The 17500-nt window shown below is 47.3% G+C and overlaps 2 protein-coding genes across 4 annotated transcripts in view; one reads left to right on the top strand and one right to left on the bottom strand.

Annotated features, from left to right (window-relative positions):
- Positions 1 to 15995, top strand: part of slc7a14a (solute carrier family 7 member 14a) — a 28110-nt gene extending 12115 nt beyond the window's left edge. For all 3 annotated transcript variants that reach the window (XM_076976360.1, XM_076976361.1, XM_076976362.1), the window contains exons 2-8: positions 1671 to 2143; positions 3091 to 3327; positions 4551 to 4768; positions 5023 to 5169; positions 8851 to 9059; positions 9470 to 10347; positions 11311 to 15995. In XM_076976360.1, coding sequence (XP_076832475.1) covers positions 1852 to 2143; positions 3091 to 3327; positions 4551 to 4768; positions 5023 to 5169; positions 8851 to 9059; positions 9470 to 10347; positions 11311 to 11672 — 2343 coding nt within the window. In that variant the 5' untranslated portion in view covers positions 1671 to 1851 and the 3' untranslated portion in view covers positions 11673 to 15995. The remainder of the gene's footprint in view (positions 1 to 1670; positions 2144 to 3090; positions 3328 to 4550; positions 4769 to 5022; positions 5170 to 8850; positions 9060 to 9469; positions 10348 to 11310) is intronic.
- Positions 15996 to 16042: 47 nt separating this feature from the next.
- Positions 16043 to 17500, bottom strand: part of cldn11a (claudin 11a) — a 2610-nt gene continuing 1152 nt past the window's right edge. The window contains exon 3 of the mRNA XM_076976363.1: positions 16043 to 17221. Coding sequence (XP_076832478.1) covers positions 16962 to 17221 — 260 coding nt within the window. The 3' untranslated portion in view covers positions 16043 to 16961. The remainder of the gene's footprint in view (positions 17222 to 17500) is intronic.

Below are 17500 nucleotides of genomic sequence, written 5' to 3'. Positions count from 1 at the left end.
TGTTGTGTTTGTTGTGTTGGTGTGTTATTGGGGAAGGGGAGTGTGGGGAAGGTGAGGGGGTGTGGTTATTGTTGGTGTTGTTGTAGTGGTTGTGTTGTAGTGTGTAGGGGATGTGTTGAGTGAGGTGAGTGTTGGGGTGGGGAGTGAGTGAGGGGGAGGGGGGAGAGAGTGAGGGGGAGGGGAGAGATGTGAAGGGGGAGGGGAGAGAGTGAAGGGGGGAGGGGAGAGAGGAGAGTGAAGGGATGGAGGGAGTGAAGGGGGAGGGGAGAGAGTGAAGGGGGGACGGGGAGAGAATAAAGGGGGAGGGGAGAGAGTGAGGGGAGGGGAGTGAAAAGGGGGAGGGGGAGAGAGTGAACGGGGAGGGGAGAGAGTGAAGGGGGAGGGGAGAGAGTGAAGGGGGAGGGGAGAGAGATGAAGAGGGGGAGGGTGAGAGGTGTAGGGGGAGGGGAGGGGGAGGTGAGGGGGAGGGAGAGAATAAGGGGGAGGGGAGAGAATGAAAGGGGAGGGGAGAGAATAAAGGGGGAGGGAGAGAATGAAAGGGGAGGGAGAGAATAAAGGGGGAGGGGAGAGAATGAAAGGGGGAGGGGAGAGAATGAAGGGGGAAGGGGAGAGAATGAAGGGGGAGGGGAGAGAATGAAATGGGGGGAGGGGAGAGAGAATGAAGGGGGAGGGAGAGAGGGAGTGAGAGCGCTGACAGTTGGGAGGAGCAAAGAAGAGAAATGGGGGCCAGATGTGTGAAGTATGTAAAACAGGTTTTATGCAAAAGAGGGAGAGATGTCAGAAAAGTGAAAAATGTTTTTAAGATGAGCTTTCAGCAGACACTATACACAGTGTTCCTGCTCTCTGGTGCCTGCCAGGTGCTGGACACAGTCCCACACCCATCAGTATTTTTGACGGCCTCCACCCAAACTATCTGAAACACTGAAACCCAAAGGCACAGACGAGGAGATCTTCTCCTGCAGATCTCCTCCTTAAACAGGCCTTCGTCTAGGTCTCCCATTTCACAAAACTGTTAATAAGAAATTTGTCAAATATCTAATAATTCAAATCTTTTCAAGCTGATACATTTTGGTATTACTTGTCTAATTACATCACAGGTCACGTTATCTGATTTTTAGCTCTATATCAAACATAAGTCCTCTGTGTTTTCCATATAAAGGTCTGAGTGGGTCTTTGCTCTCGGTTGGCAGGTGGGCACCCCTCCCCCACCCCTGACTGGTGGGCACCCCTCCCCCACCCCTGACTGGTGGGCACCCCTCCCCCACCCCTGGCTGGCGGGCACCCCTCCCCCACCCCTGCCTGGCGGGCACCCCTCCCCCACCCCTGGCTATCGGGCACCCCTCCCCCACCCCTGGCTAGCGGGCACCCCTCCCCCACCCCTGACTGGTGGGCTGTTTCTTATGTTTGCGTGGTCATGGTAGAGTATGCACGGCTGGAAAGGCACAAGCCTGGAGAGAAGCTGTACTAGATAGTGAGATTAAAATATATGTGCTGGTATCATGTCTCTCCCTTTAAGTTATCAAGCTGGTTTTACTCTGCCACACACAATCATCTGTAATAATATCTCCCTCTTTCTCCTTCCCTTTTTCTCTTTTCTCACTCTCCTTCTCTCTCCCTGTTCCTCTCTCTCTCTCCCCTCCCCCTCTCCTTCTCTCTCTCCATGTCTGCAGTACCACTGCTACGCTCCCTCCTCCTCCTGTCGTCATGTGGGTCAGGACCATCATGCAGCAGTGCTGAACCTCCCCACACTCTCTCCCTTTCTCCCCATTCCAGCTCCAGGCCTCCACGTCTCTCCTGAGCTCCACGGAGCCTCCTCTCTCAGGGCTGCCCCGCTCCACCCACGCCTCCACCATGAGTCGCCTGCTAGCCAAGCTGGACCCACGGAGGGTCCAGTGGGGCACCTTCCAGCTACGCGTGCTCCGCACCAAACCCGTGGAGTCCATGTTGGAGTGCACGGGCGGCACGGGGCCCCACGGCACCAAGCTGGCCCGCGTGCTGACGACCCTTGACCTCGTCTCCCTGGGCGTGGGCAGCTGTGTGGGGACCGGCATGTATGTGGTGTCTGGGCTGGTTGCCAAGGAAATGGCCGGCCCCGGGGTCATCATGTCCTTCATCATCGCTGCTGTGGCTTCCATCCTGTCAGGTGACCGTGACATACTTCCTGTTGTACTTCCTGTTGGAGGGCAGCAGAGTGATCATATGTCGTAGGCTGATAGCCCTTCAAACGCTGCATCTGCTGCTTGGCTGATCTCCAGTTAGCACTGTGGTGCAGGCGGTTATGACACGATCACGGGTCTGTCACAGGGTCCCGGCACTGGGGGAGACGGGTGTGTAACTTGTGTCTTTCTGATAGTGTGAAAAATTAAAATTCATTTGCTGGGAGTTCAGGTGCTGGGCTCATGTGACACTGTTCTCATCTGTGTGTTAACAAAGCGAGGCAGTGTGGGAGAGCTGGTCCAGGGTCAGGGTGAGCTACTGTAGCCCGTTTAAATACGGGTTCGGTCTGATCCCAGATCAGCCTGACGCTCACACTGCTGACACAGCAGAGCACCGTATGCAGCAGAGCAGAGCTAGAAGGAAAAATAAATTTATCATCTCTCTGAATTTTGGAATAAACTGGAAAAACTTTCCAGTGTTGGTTTGTCTTTTCACCCATGGAAACAAACACATTGTTCCCAGCTGAAGGAAACATCTACAGGAGCCTCATCACGCAGGGGCAAGTTCAGTCTTAGTGACCCTAACCTAACCCTAACCCTAACCTCCATCCATCAGGAGGGGAAGAACTGAAGAAGGAACCGACTCAACTGTAGCTGACCCTTAAACAATAGCAATCCTCAACAAGATCCTCCCTGTCTCCACTGTCTGGCCGTTAGGTGTCAATGAGGGTGTTGCCTGAAAGGTTAGATTTGTCTCCATGTAGGATGGAGCTGATCAACACCAAGCACTCTTTTGAAATCTTGTGAAATAACCTTTGGAGGGCTGTATTCAGTTTCCTATTGGTCCAACTTCTTTAGGCTTGATTGTCTGAAAACATCTGATCTTCTGATACAGGATTCTATCTCACAGCTGTTTGTTGATCTCATTTTACAGGTGTGTGCTATGCCGAATTTGGTGTACGTGTTCCAAAGACCACAGGTTCAGCCTACACATACAGCTATGTGACGGTGGGAGAGTTTGTAGCCTTTTTCATTGGCTGGAATCTGATTCTGGAGTATCTGATTGGTACAGCAGCGGGGGCCAGTGCTCTAAGCAGCATGTTTGACTCACTGGCCAATCACAGCATCAGCGGGTTCATGATCAGCCATGTGGGAACCCTCAACGGACTGGGTGAGAATGGGTGCATGTGCCTTATGTGTGTGTGTGTGTGTGTGTGTGTGTGTGTGTGTGTGTGTGTGTGTGTGTATGTGTGTGTGTGTGTGTGTGTGTGTGTGTGTGTGTGTGTGTGTGTGTGTGTGTGTGTGTGTGTGTGTGTGTGTGTGTGTGTGTGTGTGTGTGTGTGTGTGTGATCAGCGCCCTTGGCTGTTCCCAAGGGGCATGATTAAGCATAATGCTTATTTACATAATTAAGCATAACCACCGCCCAATGTAATTGAAGTGTCTATAGCAATGTGAGGAAATAGGAGGATTAAACTTGCATGATATCTTAGATAAGGGTTAGTGAAATCAAACGGGAACCAGCAAGCATGTATAGCACATTTGTGTAATGCTAATGATCCCTACTGACTTTTGCTAGCAGTGTTAGCAAGATGGTCAGATAGTTAATTTAACTGGTAGAATAGTTAAGGATTTAAATGTTTCCTTTATATATCAGGGTGGGGCACCAGCAAGGTGCAAACAGTGATATTTAAGAGGGACCTTCATGGCAGGCAGGCTGAATAAAGACTCCACTGGGGGTCTCGGTGGGGTTTACACGCTGACTCATAGCCAGCAGGTCCATATTACCTCTATCCCTGATCAAACAGGATGTGGCAGGGCCAAGTGTGTGAGCTGCTGACTAAAACTGCAAGAATTAGAAAATCTAACACCCCCCCCCCCCCTCACCTTTCATTTTAGCACATTCTGTTCCGCCCTTTTGTTCCATGTTAATTTCCACGGAGGTGGGTGGGGGGGTTCAAGGGTATTTTTAGAATCACACGGCCTTTGTGATGACAGATGTCTGACGTTTTGATGTTACTACTCAGCGCCTATGCAGCTTCTGTCAGAGCCAAAACAACCACAGAGAAGCTCAGACTTTCATGCCTCTAAAACCACCAGCAGAAATTCTGTATGTTTTGTTTAGCCAGTACAGCTTGAATACTTTCACAACAGTCGAAGCATATGGGGCTCAATCTTATAATTGGCTGAAAAGAATGATGCTGTTCTCACTGTACAGCAGTGTACCGTGTAAAATACTACTGTGTAATATTAAATATATCTGAAATATGACATATTCATGTTACATCATGGACATGGTATTGTGTGACTTGTTAGCATTGTCTTCATTTGTGAGTGCTAGCTCTCATTAACGCTGTGCACAATAATGTATAGTGCTGTCTGACCTCTGCCCTCAGGTAAAGGTGAGGAGTCATACCCTGACGTTCTGGCTCTGGTTATAGCTATCCTCGTCACGGCCGTGGTGGCTCTGGGGGTCAAGAACTCTGTGGGCTTCAACAATGTCCTGAATGTGATCAATCTGGTGGTTTGGGTCTTCATCATGATCGCTGGCCTATTCTTCGTAAACAGTGCCAACTGGGACGAGGGGAGATTCTTGCCCTTCGGCTGGTCAGGGGTAAAGTGCACAAAATGCCTCTTCAATGTGCATTTTATTGTCATATTTCTTTCACAGACCATAGGAGATTATGATTTCTTTTAACATGATGTATTGAATTGTAAATTGTAACAAACTAATGTGCGTCTAATGTGTTACCTACAAACTGCTTTAGTGGCTTCAATCTCAGTAGCAATTGTTGAGAATAATTAGAATTTTATTAAAACTATTCAATTAAGATGCAAAGTTTTGCCTGTGCTAATCGCCCCTGGCAGGTGATGCAGGGCGCTGCCACCTGCTTCTACGCCTTTATTGGCTTTGACATCATAGCCACCACAGGGGAAGAGGCTAAGAGCCCCAACACCTCCATCCCCTACGCCATCACGGCCTCTCTCCTCACCTGCCTCACCGCCTACGTCTCTGTGAGTAACCACCTCTTCCTCACTCCATCTCTTCCTCTTCCTCACACCACTCCACCTCTTCCTCACTCCACCTCTTCCTCTTCCTCACGCCACTTCACCTCTTCCTCTTCCTCACGCCACTTCACCTCTTCCTCACGCCACTTCACCTCTTCCTCACACCACTCCACCTCTTCCTCACACCACTTCACCTCTTCCTCTTCCTCACACCACTTCACCTCTTCCTCACACCGCTCCACCTCTTCCTCACGCCACTTCACCTCTTCCTCACACCACTTCACCTCTTCCTCTTCCTCACACCACTCCACCTCTTCCTCACACCACTTCACCTCTTCCTCTTCCTCACACCACTTCACCTCTTCCTCACACCACTTCACCTCTTCCTCACACCACTCCACCTCTTCCTCACACCACTTCACCTCTTCCTCTTCCTCACACCACTTCACCTCTTCCTCACACCGCTCCACCTCTTCCTCACGCCACTTCACCTCTTCCTCACACCACTCCACCTCTTCCTCTTCCTCACACCACTCCACCTCTTCCTCTTCCTCACACCACTTCACCTCTTCCTCTTCCTCACACCACTTCACCTCTTCCTCTTCCTCACACCACTTCACCTCTTCCTCACACCACTTCACCTCTTCCTCTTCCTCACACCACTTCACCTCTTCCTCACACCACTTCACCTCTTCCTCACACCACTTCACCTCTTCCTCACACCACTTCACCTCTTCCTCTTCCTCACACCACTCCACCTCTTTCTCATGCCACTTCATGTCCAAGCTCAAAGAAATGTTCAAAAAACCATCAAACAGGTCCTCAGTGAAATGTTACAAAAACAACAGCTTTTTGACTTATTACCTCAACACCGTTTCAAAGAGCTCTGTGGAAAAAAAACAGTTAAGGAATGTGCCTGGTCATCTAAAGTTTTAATATTTCTTGATTTGCTTCTTAATTTTTATGGTGTGATACCTTTTGTGGTACAGTAAACACCTCAGTGTTTATTACCTTTAAAATCCACAACTTGATATGCTGCTTCCTGTTGGCCCACGAAAAAGAAAAAATATCTGCTAAGATGCTCGTGTTATTAAACACGTCTACTAATAATGATATTTTAAATCAAAACCTTATATCTGAGTTCTAATAATGATCTTTTAAATCAATACCTTATATCTGAGTTCTAATAATGAGCTTTTAAATCAAAACCTTATATCTGAGTTCTAATAATGAGCTTTTAAATCAAAACCTTATATCTGGGTTCTAATGATGATCTTTTAAATCAAAACCTTATATCTGGGTTCTAATAATGATCTTTTAAATCAATACCTGATATCTGAGTTCTAATAATGATATTTTAAATCAATACCTTATATCTGGGTTCTAATGATGATCTTTTAAATTAATACCTTATATATGGGTTCTAATGATGATCTTTTAAATTAATACCTGATATCTGAGTTCTAATAATGATATTTTAAATCAATACCTTATATCTGGGTTCTAATGGCGATCTTTTAAATTAATACCTTATATCTGGGTTCTAATGATGATTTTTTAAATTAATACCTTATATATGGGTTCTAATGATGATCTTTTAAATCAATACCTTATATCTGGGTTCTAATGATGATCTTTTAAATCAATACCTTATATCTGGGTTCTAATGATGATCTTTTAAATTAATACCTTATATCTGGGTTCTAATGATGATCTTTTAAATTAATACCTTATATATGGGTTCTAATGATGATCTTTTAAATTAATACCTTATATCTGAGTTCTAATGATGATCTTTTAAATCAATACCTCATATCTGGGTTCTGCTAGATTTGCTGAGTTCCCATAGTAACTAAGGCTGCAAAAAGACTCCAGGGTGCATTAGAATATAAAACAAGTGTGACGATCGGGGTGCAGCGAAGGACGAGACACAGAATCCTTGCAGAGACGTCACTTTTAATGTATTACACAGAGATTGCGCAATAGCGCACGAGGAACATCTGACACTTTACACAGAAACGTGTAGACTCTAGACAACGACGAGCACAGGACACTGCGCGAGCGCACATTAAATAGACAAACCACATTAACCCCACGTGATTACGAGACGATTCACAGGTGAGACTTATTAATCACACGACAAAATCCCAACCACGTATATCCACTGACGCAGACAAAGCACGTGGACAACGTTGACACACGCCCAAAAGGGAGGGGCCGGGGTCCTCAACGTGACAACAAGTGACAGAACACAAGAGAAATCACTCTGAATTACTGCATCGTCTGTATTATATCAGGGTTGCCAACTCTCACGCATTGAGCGTGAGACACACGCATTTGACCGTTCTCACACGCTCTCACGCCACACTTCCGATATCTCACGCCGAAAAAAAATCTAGTTTATTTACCTCTGATCCATATCTATGATTCAATGAGTTACTAGTTCGCTCTGGCGCCAACCACTGGTGATCGATCGATCGCGATATAATACTTAATTTGTGTCCTGTGTCCATTGTACGTTCGCCCGTCCCCCGTCAACAAATAATAACACATAGCTGGTTGTGTCATGTAAATCTCATGCAGAGCGGTCGTATTCAGGATTCTATGGCAGTATTCAGGAGAGTCCTGTAGGTCTGAATATGTTTAGACATTCCTCTCTGATTCAGACACAATTAGGCCTACAGTGCCGTGGTCTTCTCGTGGAATGGAGTTGAAAATGTCTCTCTCTCTCACCCTCTCACATTGCGCACACCTGCGTTTAGACGAGCCACAAGGAAACGGACTTGCAATGGTTCCTTGCCTTCTCACCCGCAAGGTCGTCTGCCGGCTAGCAGAATCGCTAATTAGCGGCCTGCTTCTGCGGTTATTTCATCATGGCACTGACTCATTTTACATTTTGATTGATCCAGTCACAACAGTGCGGTGCACTTGTGAATGAGTGCGTTAGCCAGGAAGAAGCTAATCAGTGAGTCATTTGATGGTTTTCCGCTTTCTGTGAAGTTACAGCAGAGAGCATTTGACTTTTCACTTGAACGTAAACATCCTCATGTAATATGTTCAAGTGCATCAAAGTGCTTTAAATAAATGTAAGGAATACAAATGGGTTTTTCAAACATTCTACCTGTGTGGAGTTTGAACATTCTCCCTGTGCCTGTGTGGAGTTTGTACATTCTTCGTGTGTTTACCTGGGCGTCCCCAGGTACTGCAGGCTACACCCAGGTCTCGTGTTCCTGTTGTGCATGTTAGGTCGACTGACATCTCTGAACTGGCCTGGTATGAATAAGTAGTGCATGTGTGCCTTGTGATGGATTGATGTCCTGCTCCTGGTGCCCTGTTCATAGTGTCCTGCTCATAGTGTCCTGCTCATAGTGTCCTGCTCATAGTGTCCTGTTCATAGTGTCCTGCTCATAGTGTCCTGTTCATAGTGTCCTGCTCATAGTGTCCTGTTCATAGTGTCCTGTTCATAGTGCTCTGGTTGGTTCCTGCTTTGCTCTATGCGCTACCAGGATACTCAGGTCCCCTGCGCTCCTGAGTTGGGTTAAGTGGTTTAGACGGTGAAATTTGACACTTTTGAAAACTTAAGTTTATTGATTTTTCTTTTTGACGTCATTTTTAAGGTGTAAAACAAACAAAAAAAAAGCACAAGCACTAAGCTCCTCCCCCTGCTCCTCTCTCCTCTCTCCTCAGGTGAGTGTGATTCTCACCTTGATGGTGCCCTACACGGAGATCGACGCCGATGCTCCGTTGATGGAGATGTTCTCTCTGCACGGCTTTCAGGTAGCCAAGTACATCGTGGCCATCGGCTCCATCGCTGGGCTGACGGTCAGTCTGCTGGGTTCACTCTTCCCCATGCCCAGGGTCATCTACGCCATGGCTGGAGACGGCCTGCTCTTCAGGTAAACACGGCCCTCTGAGACAGAAAGATTCCACAATATCTGTGTTGATGGAAAATTTTTATTTGTTTTGTTTTATTTTGAGAATTGATCCTCAACATTAAACCTGAAAATGCTTTTATGCAGAAAATGTATTGGATTTATTCCCGATTGTATCAAAAATGTGGGAGTTTGGTTAAAAGATAAAAGACTGTATCAAGGATCATGTCTAGTCTACCCCAGAGAAGTGGATGCTCGTGTATTGGGTCCTCTTGGTTTCGTCTTCCTAGCCTTGTTCTTTAACGCTGCCTTAGTCTGCTGTGATGTCAAAGTTGTGAAATCAAACATAATATGAAAGTCCCATATATGATATTAGATGTAACTACAACTAGCCTGACAAGGCAATGCGTACTCCGCATGTTTGTGTGTGGTAGGTTTCTGGCCCATGTGAGCACGTACACGGAGACTCCGGCGGTCGCGTGCGTCGTGTCCGGATTCCTGGCCGCTCTGCTGGCCCTGCTGGTCAGTCTGAGGGACCTGATTGAGATGATGTCTATCGGCACGCTGCTGGCGTACACGCTGGTGTCTGTGTGTGTCCTTCTTCTGCGCTACCAGCCCGACAGCGACATCCATGGCTTCGTCAACTTCCTGTCGGAGGAAAGCTCCAAACGCAAGGAGGGCGTGCTGGCCGAGTGCGAGAAGGACACGTGCTCGCCAATCAGCGAAGGTGATGACTACGGGGGCCCGCCCACCAACACTTGCGGTGCCAAGAACCTTCCGTCGCTTGGCGACAACGAGATGCTGATTGGCAAGCCGGATCGCTCCAGCTACACGGCCAGCCACCCCAACTACGGCACGGTGGACGTCTCCTCGGGCATCGAGACGGACGAGACGGAGAGCGCGTACCTCCAGAAGCTGAAGAAACTGATGGGACCTCGTTACTACACCCTGCGCATCCGTCTGGGCCTGCCAGGCAAGATGGACCGGCCCACGCCGTCCACGGGCCGCACCGTCACGCGCTGCGTCCTTCTGCTCTTCATCCTCATCTTTGGCTTCTGCTCGCTGGTCATCTTCGGGGCGGGCTGCATCGCCGACGGACGCTGGTGGGCCATAGGGCTGCTGGTCCTGCTGCTGGTCATCATCTCCCTGCTCATCTTCATCATCCTCCAGCAGCCGGAGAACCCCAAGCGCCTCCCCTACATGGCGCCCTGCGTGCCCTTCGTGCCGGCCTCCGCCATGCTGGTCAACGTGTACCTCATGCTCAAACTGTCCACCATCACGTGGATCCGCTTTGCTGCCTGGTGTTTTGTGGGTGAGCAACCGTACGCTACCTCACACAGATCAGGGGGGTTTTGGAGAATATTCTTTATTCTTTATAATCCAGACAAGTGATTCGTGTTTACTCATTCTCATACTGTATGTAGACTGTTGCACACTAGTTATTTTTGTTGTCAATACTTGAATGCACAGAGATATCTCAACCAAAGCTGATGAATGTGCAGTATGTGTAAAAATACTAAACAATGTCACATCCACGGGGTTCAAGCAGGCTTAGTGTGGCCAGTCCTCATGACATATGGACCCTGTACTGTCCTGTACTGTCCTGTACTGCCACATGACATTTAACAGCAGTTACAACACTGAGAATACTGAGAACACTGACCCTGCAATCCTACGACCCTGTGACCCTGCGACCCTGTGACCTTGTGACCTTGTGACCGAGTGACCCTGCGACCCTGTGACCCTGCGACCCTGTGACCCTACTTCAATTAGGCTGATATTTTCTGAATGCCGTTCTAATTCTTTCTACACTTCATGTAGTGAAAAGCACTGCCACTACTGGCCATTTGATTATCAGCAGGTGTGTAAGATAAACTCAACTGACCTCTCCATCTGCTGATGTTGATGTCCACCTGTGTGAAGATCTGAGCGCTGGACACTGATGACTGCTCTTTGCCACTACATTTGTGATTATGTTGTTTCTTATCTGTGGTCTGAGTCCTTTCCCCAAACCTTTCTGTGTGTGTGTGTGTGTGTGTGTGTGTGTGTGTGTGTGTGAGTGTGTGTGTGTGTGTGTGTGTGTGTGTGTGTGTGTGTGTGTGTGTGTGTGTGTGTGTGTGTGTGTGTTTGTGTGTGTGTGTGTGTGTGTGTGTGTGTGTGTGTGTGTGTGTGTGTGTGTGTGTGTGTGTGTGTATGTGTATGTGTGTGTGTGTGTGTGTGTGTGTGTGTGTGTGTGTGTGTGTGTGTGTGTGTGTGTGTGTGTGTGTGTATGCAGGTGTTTTAATCTACTTTGGCTACGGTATGTGGAACAGCACACTGGAGATCACAGCACTGGAGGAAGAAGTTCACGCTAGCACATACCAGCGCTACGACATGGGCGTGGATGACAGCTTCACTGTTGGTGACGACCTTCATCTCTCAGGAGACTGGCGACCCCAGACCAGGGCCCGGCCCCAGCAGCAGGCCCGGGAGAACGGTGAGCAGACCGAATGTCCGCCTGCCGCCCGGAACAGTGCGGACGGCCACAGGACCTCCTCCTCTTCCCACAGCAGATCCAAAAGCAGAAACAAGAAGACGGGCAGCCCCGACTTCAAGGCCCTGGTGGTGGACGACGACTTGGACGACCCTCTGGAATAAGACTGTAATCCCGAATGAACTGGTGTGTCTACAGCTGGAGGACTCTTGGGCTAGATGTTTACCTCTCCATAGCAACGTCTTGTTTCATTTTTATTTATTGATCGATTGGGTTGTTGGTTTGTAACCTTCACCCATGACCTTACAGCAGGCTAGAACAATCCATCTGGTTGTGAGGGATGATCTCTGATGATCTCTGATGATCTCTGATGATCTCTGATGATCTCCTGTAAATGTAACTGTGTGTGTTTTGCACATTTCCGTCTCATTCCTCCTGATCTCACACGTTTGCTCCACAGACACATCTGGTCTTTCCATTCCACATTCACCATCTATCTGCCTTTGCTTTTAACTCTAGTCTTGCTGTTGAACTCTTCAGATCCACTGAGCATTCAAGCAACTGGTACCAGTCTCTGTACAAACCCCAGCATCACACTTCACATGCTGAACATTCCAGCATTAGTGGCCCACTTCACCGTTGACCACAAGACACGGTGGACAACAGGAAGCTGTTGTGGAGATTTGGGTGCTTCTTGTAATCAGGTCGCTCGGTGCCACTGCTCAAACAGCTCAACAAGTTCCTCTTCCTGGACTCTTTATCTATAACATTTTCCTTTAAGGGGCCATAACCATGTTTCTACGTTGAATGACCAAATATTATATTATAGCCTTGACACACAATGGTGAAACACAAACTGAAGTGCAAGCCGACTCTGAGAAGCTGGTCTGTGCGACTGTTCACCGACCGGGTGTGTAAAACCACAGTGCACACTGTAGATTTGAGCATGTCACATCTTTCTCATTCTCACCCACATCTAGCCCAAGAGGTGGCTGAACTTGTGCTCTGGGTGATCACTGGACTTTGCTTGCGATAGTGCCTTCATCTGTGAGTTTGTGCTCCATCTACACCCAACACTCACGCTTGTCTGTTCTGATTGTGTCCGTGTCTTTGTCTTCTGTGTCAGAGAAAAGGCATGATTCTGGTGTTCTTGCGTTTCAGGTGGAAGTTTCGATCATTTGTGCCTGTTAGTCCATTGTCATGATTCACCATTCGCTCCATACCTGGGACTCTAGTCCATCCCTGCAAGCAGGCAGCTCTGGGTCCACAGTGGGAGAGCTACAGTATGGTTTGTGTCTCAGGGCCAAATCAGGGCCCTTTCAGAAAGACAGTCAGAAATAGGCAGAGAGGGTTGTGAGAGCATCTCTGGGTGTGCTGTTGTTGCTCCAAACCAACCAAAACCAGGCCACAGTACCACAGGAGGCCTTAGGTGTCAAAACACAGATGCGCTAATTGCATTTGCTGTCTTATTTTTGGATGCTTTTCCCTCACACTGAGTCCCTTGCAGAGGTAAAAAAAAAAGTCCACATGTATAAACGTAAACACAAGAAAAACACAAATGACCTGCAAGCCATCACTCTCTACATTTACTCATTGTGCAGCAGATGCCCTTGCCTGGTTTATTGAGCTTTATATTTATGTTTTTGTTTTTGTTTATGGCTTCAGTTGGTGTGACTGCTCCTGTCAGTTGGTGTTTTCTTGACTGTGTAGCATGTGCAGCTGAACCGGCCCCAGATTAAACGTGTGTTGCCAACTGTACGCATGTGCGACCGCCCCAGCGAGACATAATGCAACCTGTAATGTAGCAGAGAGGGACGAGGCGTCCCCAGGTGTCCGCGTCCCTCTAGTTACAGGACAAGCCAAAGTCTGCAACCTTTGTACAGTGTGTCAGAAACAAGATGTCATCTAAGAACAGTACGGTCGAACAGACTAGTCTAAGAGTAGGTGCGTGTTTGGGGGTCTTAAAAGAAGTATTTTTTTTAGGTGTTTCATAACTTTAAGGTTCTGTGTGGGAAATCCGATACAACTGGTGGTGTTTTGTAGGTGTCCCACCACCACTGGCTCACCACATAACTGAACGCTAATGCAGTGAATACGTCTATTTTTAACGACCTCTTTTTAGAATTGATACAGCTCTGCTGGAGACGTTATGTATGTTTTATTAGTCACTGTACCTTGGTCTAGAATAGAGCACTACAGCGTACCTAAAAAGGACAGGCATAAGGATCAACTAATTAAAAAGATATTTTATTATGTATCTATTAAAAAACAAAAAACATGCATTGCTATTGCTTTGAAAGTCAGCTACTAGTTGTGTATTTTGTCGGGAAGATAAAGCGCGGTGTTGTACTCGTGTCAGATAGCTCTCCTGCTGCAGCACGTTTATTCGGGATTTGTTGAGGAAATGTTGAGGTTGGCTTCCTTCTGCGATTCTGACATTTTTTTTGCTATATATTTTGGTACGAAGTGGATGTTTTCTTGTATTATGATTTTAAAAAATATTTGTTTCTTTGTGGTCCCGCAGGAACATTGCACTGTGTAATGAGATGTTGAATTTGCTTCCATGCAACAATGAACATTGTTTCTTGCTGATCAAAGCGTCACTCTTGCTTCGCTTCTTGCTCCTGGCTGGTGGTGGTCGGGTCTGGATGAGTGGTGCTGATGATCCACACATCTACAGACCTGCTCTGTGTTCTTTGGGGTGGGAGGGGCTAGAATAACACTGATCCTAGTAGAGTCCAGGTCTGAATCACAATCATACTGAACAGTTGCCATTGGCTGTGCAGAGGTATGAGATATACATGTAGACCCACGCAGCAGAAATCACACATGTAAGTTTGTCCCATCGCCATCGCTACACTGGTGGTCTATGTGAATGTAGAACAGTGTTGGGAGATGTTCCAACCATGCTCTCACATTTAAGTCATACAGTCAAACCTCAGGCGTCTGCACTGTATGGCTCCTGACATTGACCCTCCCTTCTCCTCAGGAGGAGAGCCAGCGTGTCTCCTCACACACCCTACATGTCTGACCCTCTCATGAGTTAACACTGTCTCTTCATCCTCTGCTTCTCATGGTGCACAGTGCTGGAGATCTGGGCCCCTTGTTTTGAATGGTAATATATTGACGGTGCTACACATACATCAGAGATATGACAACAGTATATGCAATGATAACCTGTCCAAGGGTCAATTTTTTTCCTGAAATGCACAAAAAATCTCTAAACAATGATATATACATATTGTATATCCTTTATTCCTTTTTATGATTATGCAGACAAATCCTGTTCAACCAAAGTAGGTTATCACAGGTCATTCTCCTTCTCCACTGCATTTCTTATTCCTCTGTTCTCGTCTTCAAGGACAGGCTCACCATGAAAACGTTTGGTGGTTTTTCTGTTTACGCCTTTCATTCCTGAAGCTTTTCTACACATGGTTATCTATTTAGCTCAAGGTCTCTCAGTTACAGAGCAGTTAATTTAGCCTGGATAGCCTGTCACGGGAGCAGTTTTTCATCTTTCTGTTGACAGTTACAAAGTTTTCTACAGAGGACAAATACGAGCCAGTACAGGAGGCTACAAATACAGTGCTCCCTCCTAAAACAGCTGCACTTTCTCACTTATTTATTTATTTTAAGCTGCTTCACCCAAAAATTTAAATGTAGCTAATAATAATTAAATCTGGAAGTGAGGATATAATAACGTAATAAGGACGTTTGTTTTGTCTAACGCTGCTGTCTATTGTCTGCTGCTAAATTCTCTTGTCTGCTGTTAGACACGTTTGTGTGCCAAATGACATTTCCCCTCAGTCTAAACATTAAGTATAATAGTTTGCAGCTCTCAATTCCAGAGTTTTTTTAACACTCTGCCAGTTCCCTCTACCAACTCCCCATTCTGGTGACCGTTATCATGTGAGTCTTGTACAGAGAACAAGCAACGAGGACCTCAACCGTCATCGAGGACCCCGACTATCATCGAGGACCCTGACCGTCATCGAGGACCCCGACCATCATCGAGGACCCCGACCGTCATCGAGGACCCCGACCGTCATCGAGGACCCCGACCGTCATCGAGGCGATCTCATCATAGGTGTTTGCGACTGTGATCCTCCACTTGGTGCTGTTTGCTATTCCAAATGCTGCTTCATCAGTCCAGCTAGAAGAAACTCAGAATGATCAATATCCATATGGAGCGAGTCTTGAGAAGCCCGTGGCTCCTTATTGGTGAGATGTGTGTGATATGAAAGTGATGCTGTGCATTAGTAATGATGGATCTACTAGCTGCTCGTCTGCTCCATGCCTGTAAGTTCAGACCCCATATCATCACCACCCAGGCCTGAAGATCACAGCAGATCAGACAGCAGTCAGACCACCACACCTGCTCCCCTTACACACACTACTGCACATTACCTTCAGTTCTTTAGCTTTCCTTATATGCTGCTGGCAAACTCATGATCTCTTATCTGAGTTTAAGAAGAGACACTTTCATATGGAAAAAATAATCGTTTATTTAATAAAAAGTAAAACCAAGAACTTACAGGTACTGCAATAAATAACCAAGTCAAATAATGCTTTGGTGGAAATCTCACAGTTCTATCATTTTGTTGCCACGCAGAAAAACAAAGGATGACCTAGAATTGCTATCTGTGCTCAGGGGTGAATAGAACAGTGTTTGTGACGTAGCTGGTGCTCTAGAAAACACACACACACACACACACACACTTTAGTCTTTCCACATTGGCCCAAAAGGAGTTAATTTGACTGACATTTACAATTAAAAGCAATACTGACAAGACCTTTAGTTAGTGTTCAGGGCCCCAGGGCCTGAACTGTAAAGTGTAAATAAGAATTAAAAGGGCACAGTGCAGTGTGCAGCAACAGAATATTAACACAAAAAATGATGAAGGCCCCTTTAAAACAGCTGGTAACAGCAGATCTTAAATGGGGGGGGGGGGGGGGGGGGGGGCTCTGTTACATTGAGAGTCTGGAGTATGGGAGTCTGGAGTGTGAGAGTCTGGAGTATGAGAGTCTGGAGTATGGGAGTCTGGAGTATGAGAGTCTGGAATATGAGAGTCTGGAGTATGGGAGTCTGGAGAATGGGAGTCTGGAGTATGAGAGTCTGGAGTATGAGAGTCTGGAATATGAGAGTCTGGAGTATGGGAGTCTGGAGTATGAGAGTCTGGAATATGAGAGTCTGGAATATGGGAGTCTGGAGTATGAGAGTCTGGAGTATGGGAGTCTGGAGTATGAGAGTATGGAGTATGAGAGTCTGGAATATGAGAGTCTGGAGTATGGGAGTCTGGAGTATGAGAGTATGGAGTATGAGAGTCTGGAATATGAGAGTCTGGAGTATGGGAGTCTGGAGTATGAGCGGAGGGGAGGCGTTAGAGCAGCACGAACACACGACTGGACTCAGGGGCCCATGATGCTTTGCGGCTGCGCGGTGACCCTGCCGCTCACACGTGAGCACTCTTGGCGTGGTTGCTGGAGGGGGGGGCGGGGTTAGCCGGGCCCTGCCTGGAGTAGTAGAAGCGGTTGTTGTCTGCGGCGTAGGGGGCGGGCGAGTCAGCAGAACAGCAGGTCAACATGCAGCCCCCCAGCAGGCACCCGGCCGCACCCAGCCAGCCTGCATACAGGGAGAAGCCAAACGACATCAGGCCGTACTGCCAGTGGGCGCCGATGGGGAACCACACGGTGGACACGATCCCACACACGGCTGAGGAGGAAGGAGCGCACACACACCATCACACACACACGCACGCACACACACACACACACACATACAATTGTTCAGTGTAATTTCTTCTTTTTTTTCCAATTACACAGCAGGGCGTGGATCAACCATGTTCAGCCATGTTACGTGGTGTCTCTCCTGTAAGACTCCTGACTGAACTGGACTTTATCAGGCTGACTTCTGTTCTGGAGCGATACAGTTGGGAAACAATTATCCTACTGATCAATACTGTCTATGTTTATGCCAAATCCTGAAATGTGC

The sequence above is a fragment of the Brachyhypopomus gauderio genome, chromosome 16, assembly GCF_052324685.1.
Source record: "Brachyhypopomus gauderio isolate BG-103 chromosome 16, BGAUD_0.2, whole genome shotgun sequence".
NCBI classification, from domain to species: Eukaryota; Metazoa; Chordata; class Actinopteri; order Gymnotiformes; family Hypopomidae; genus Brachyhypopomus; species Brachyhypopomus gauderio.
This window is presented reverse-complemented; position numbering and strand designations above follow the sequence as displayed.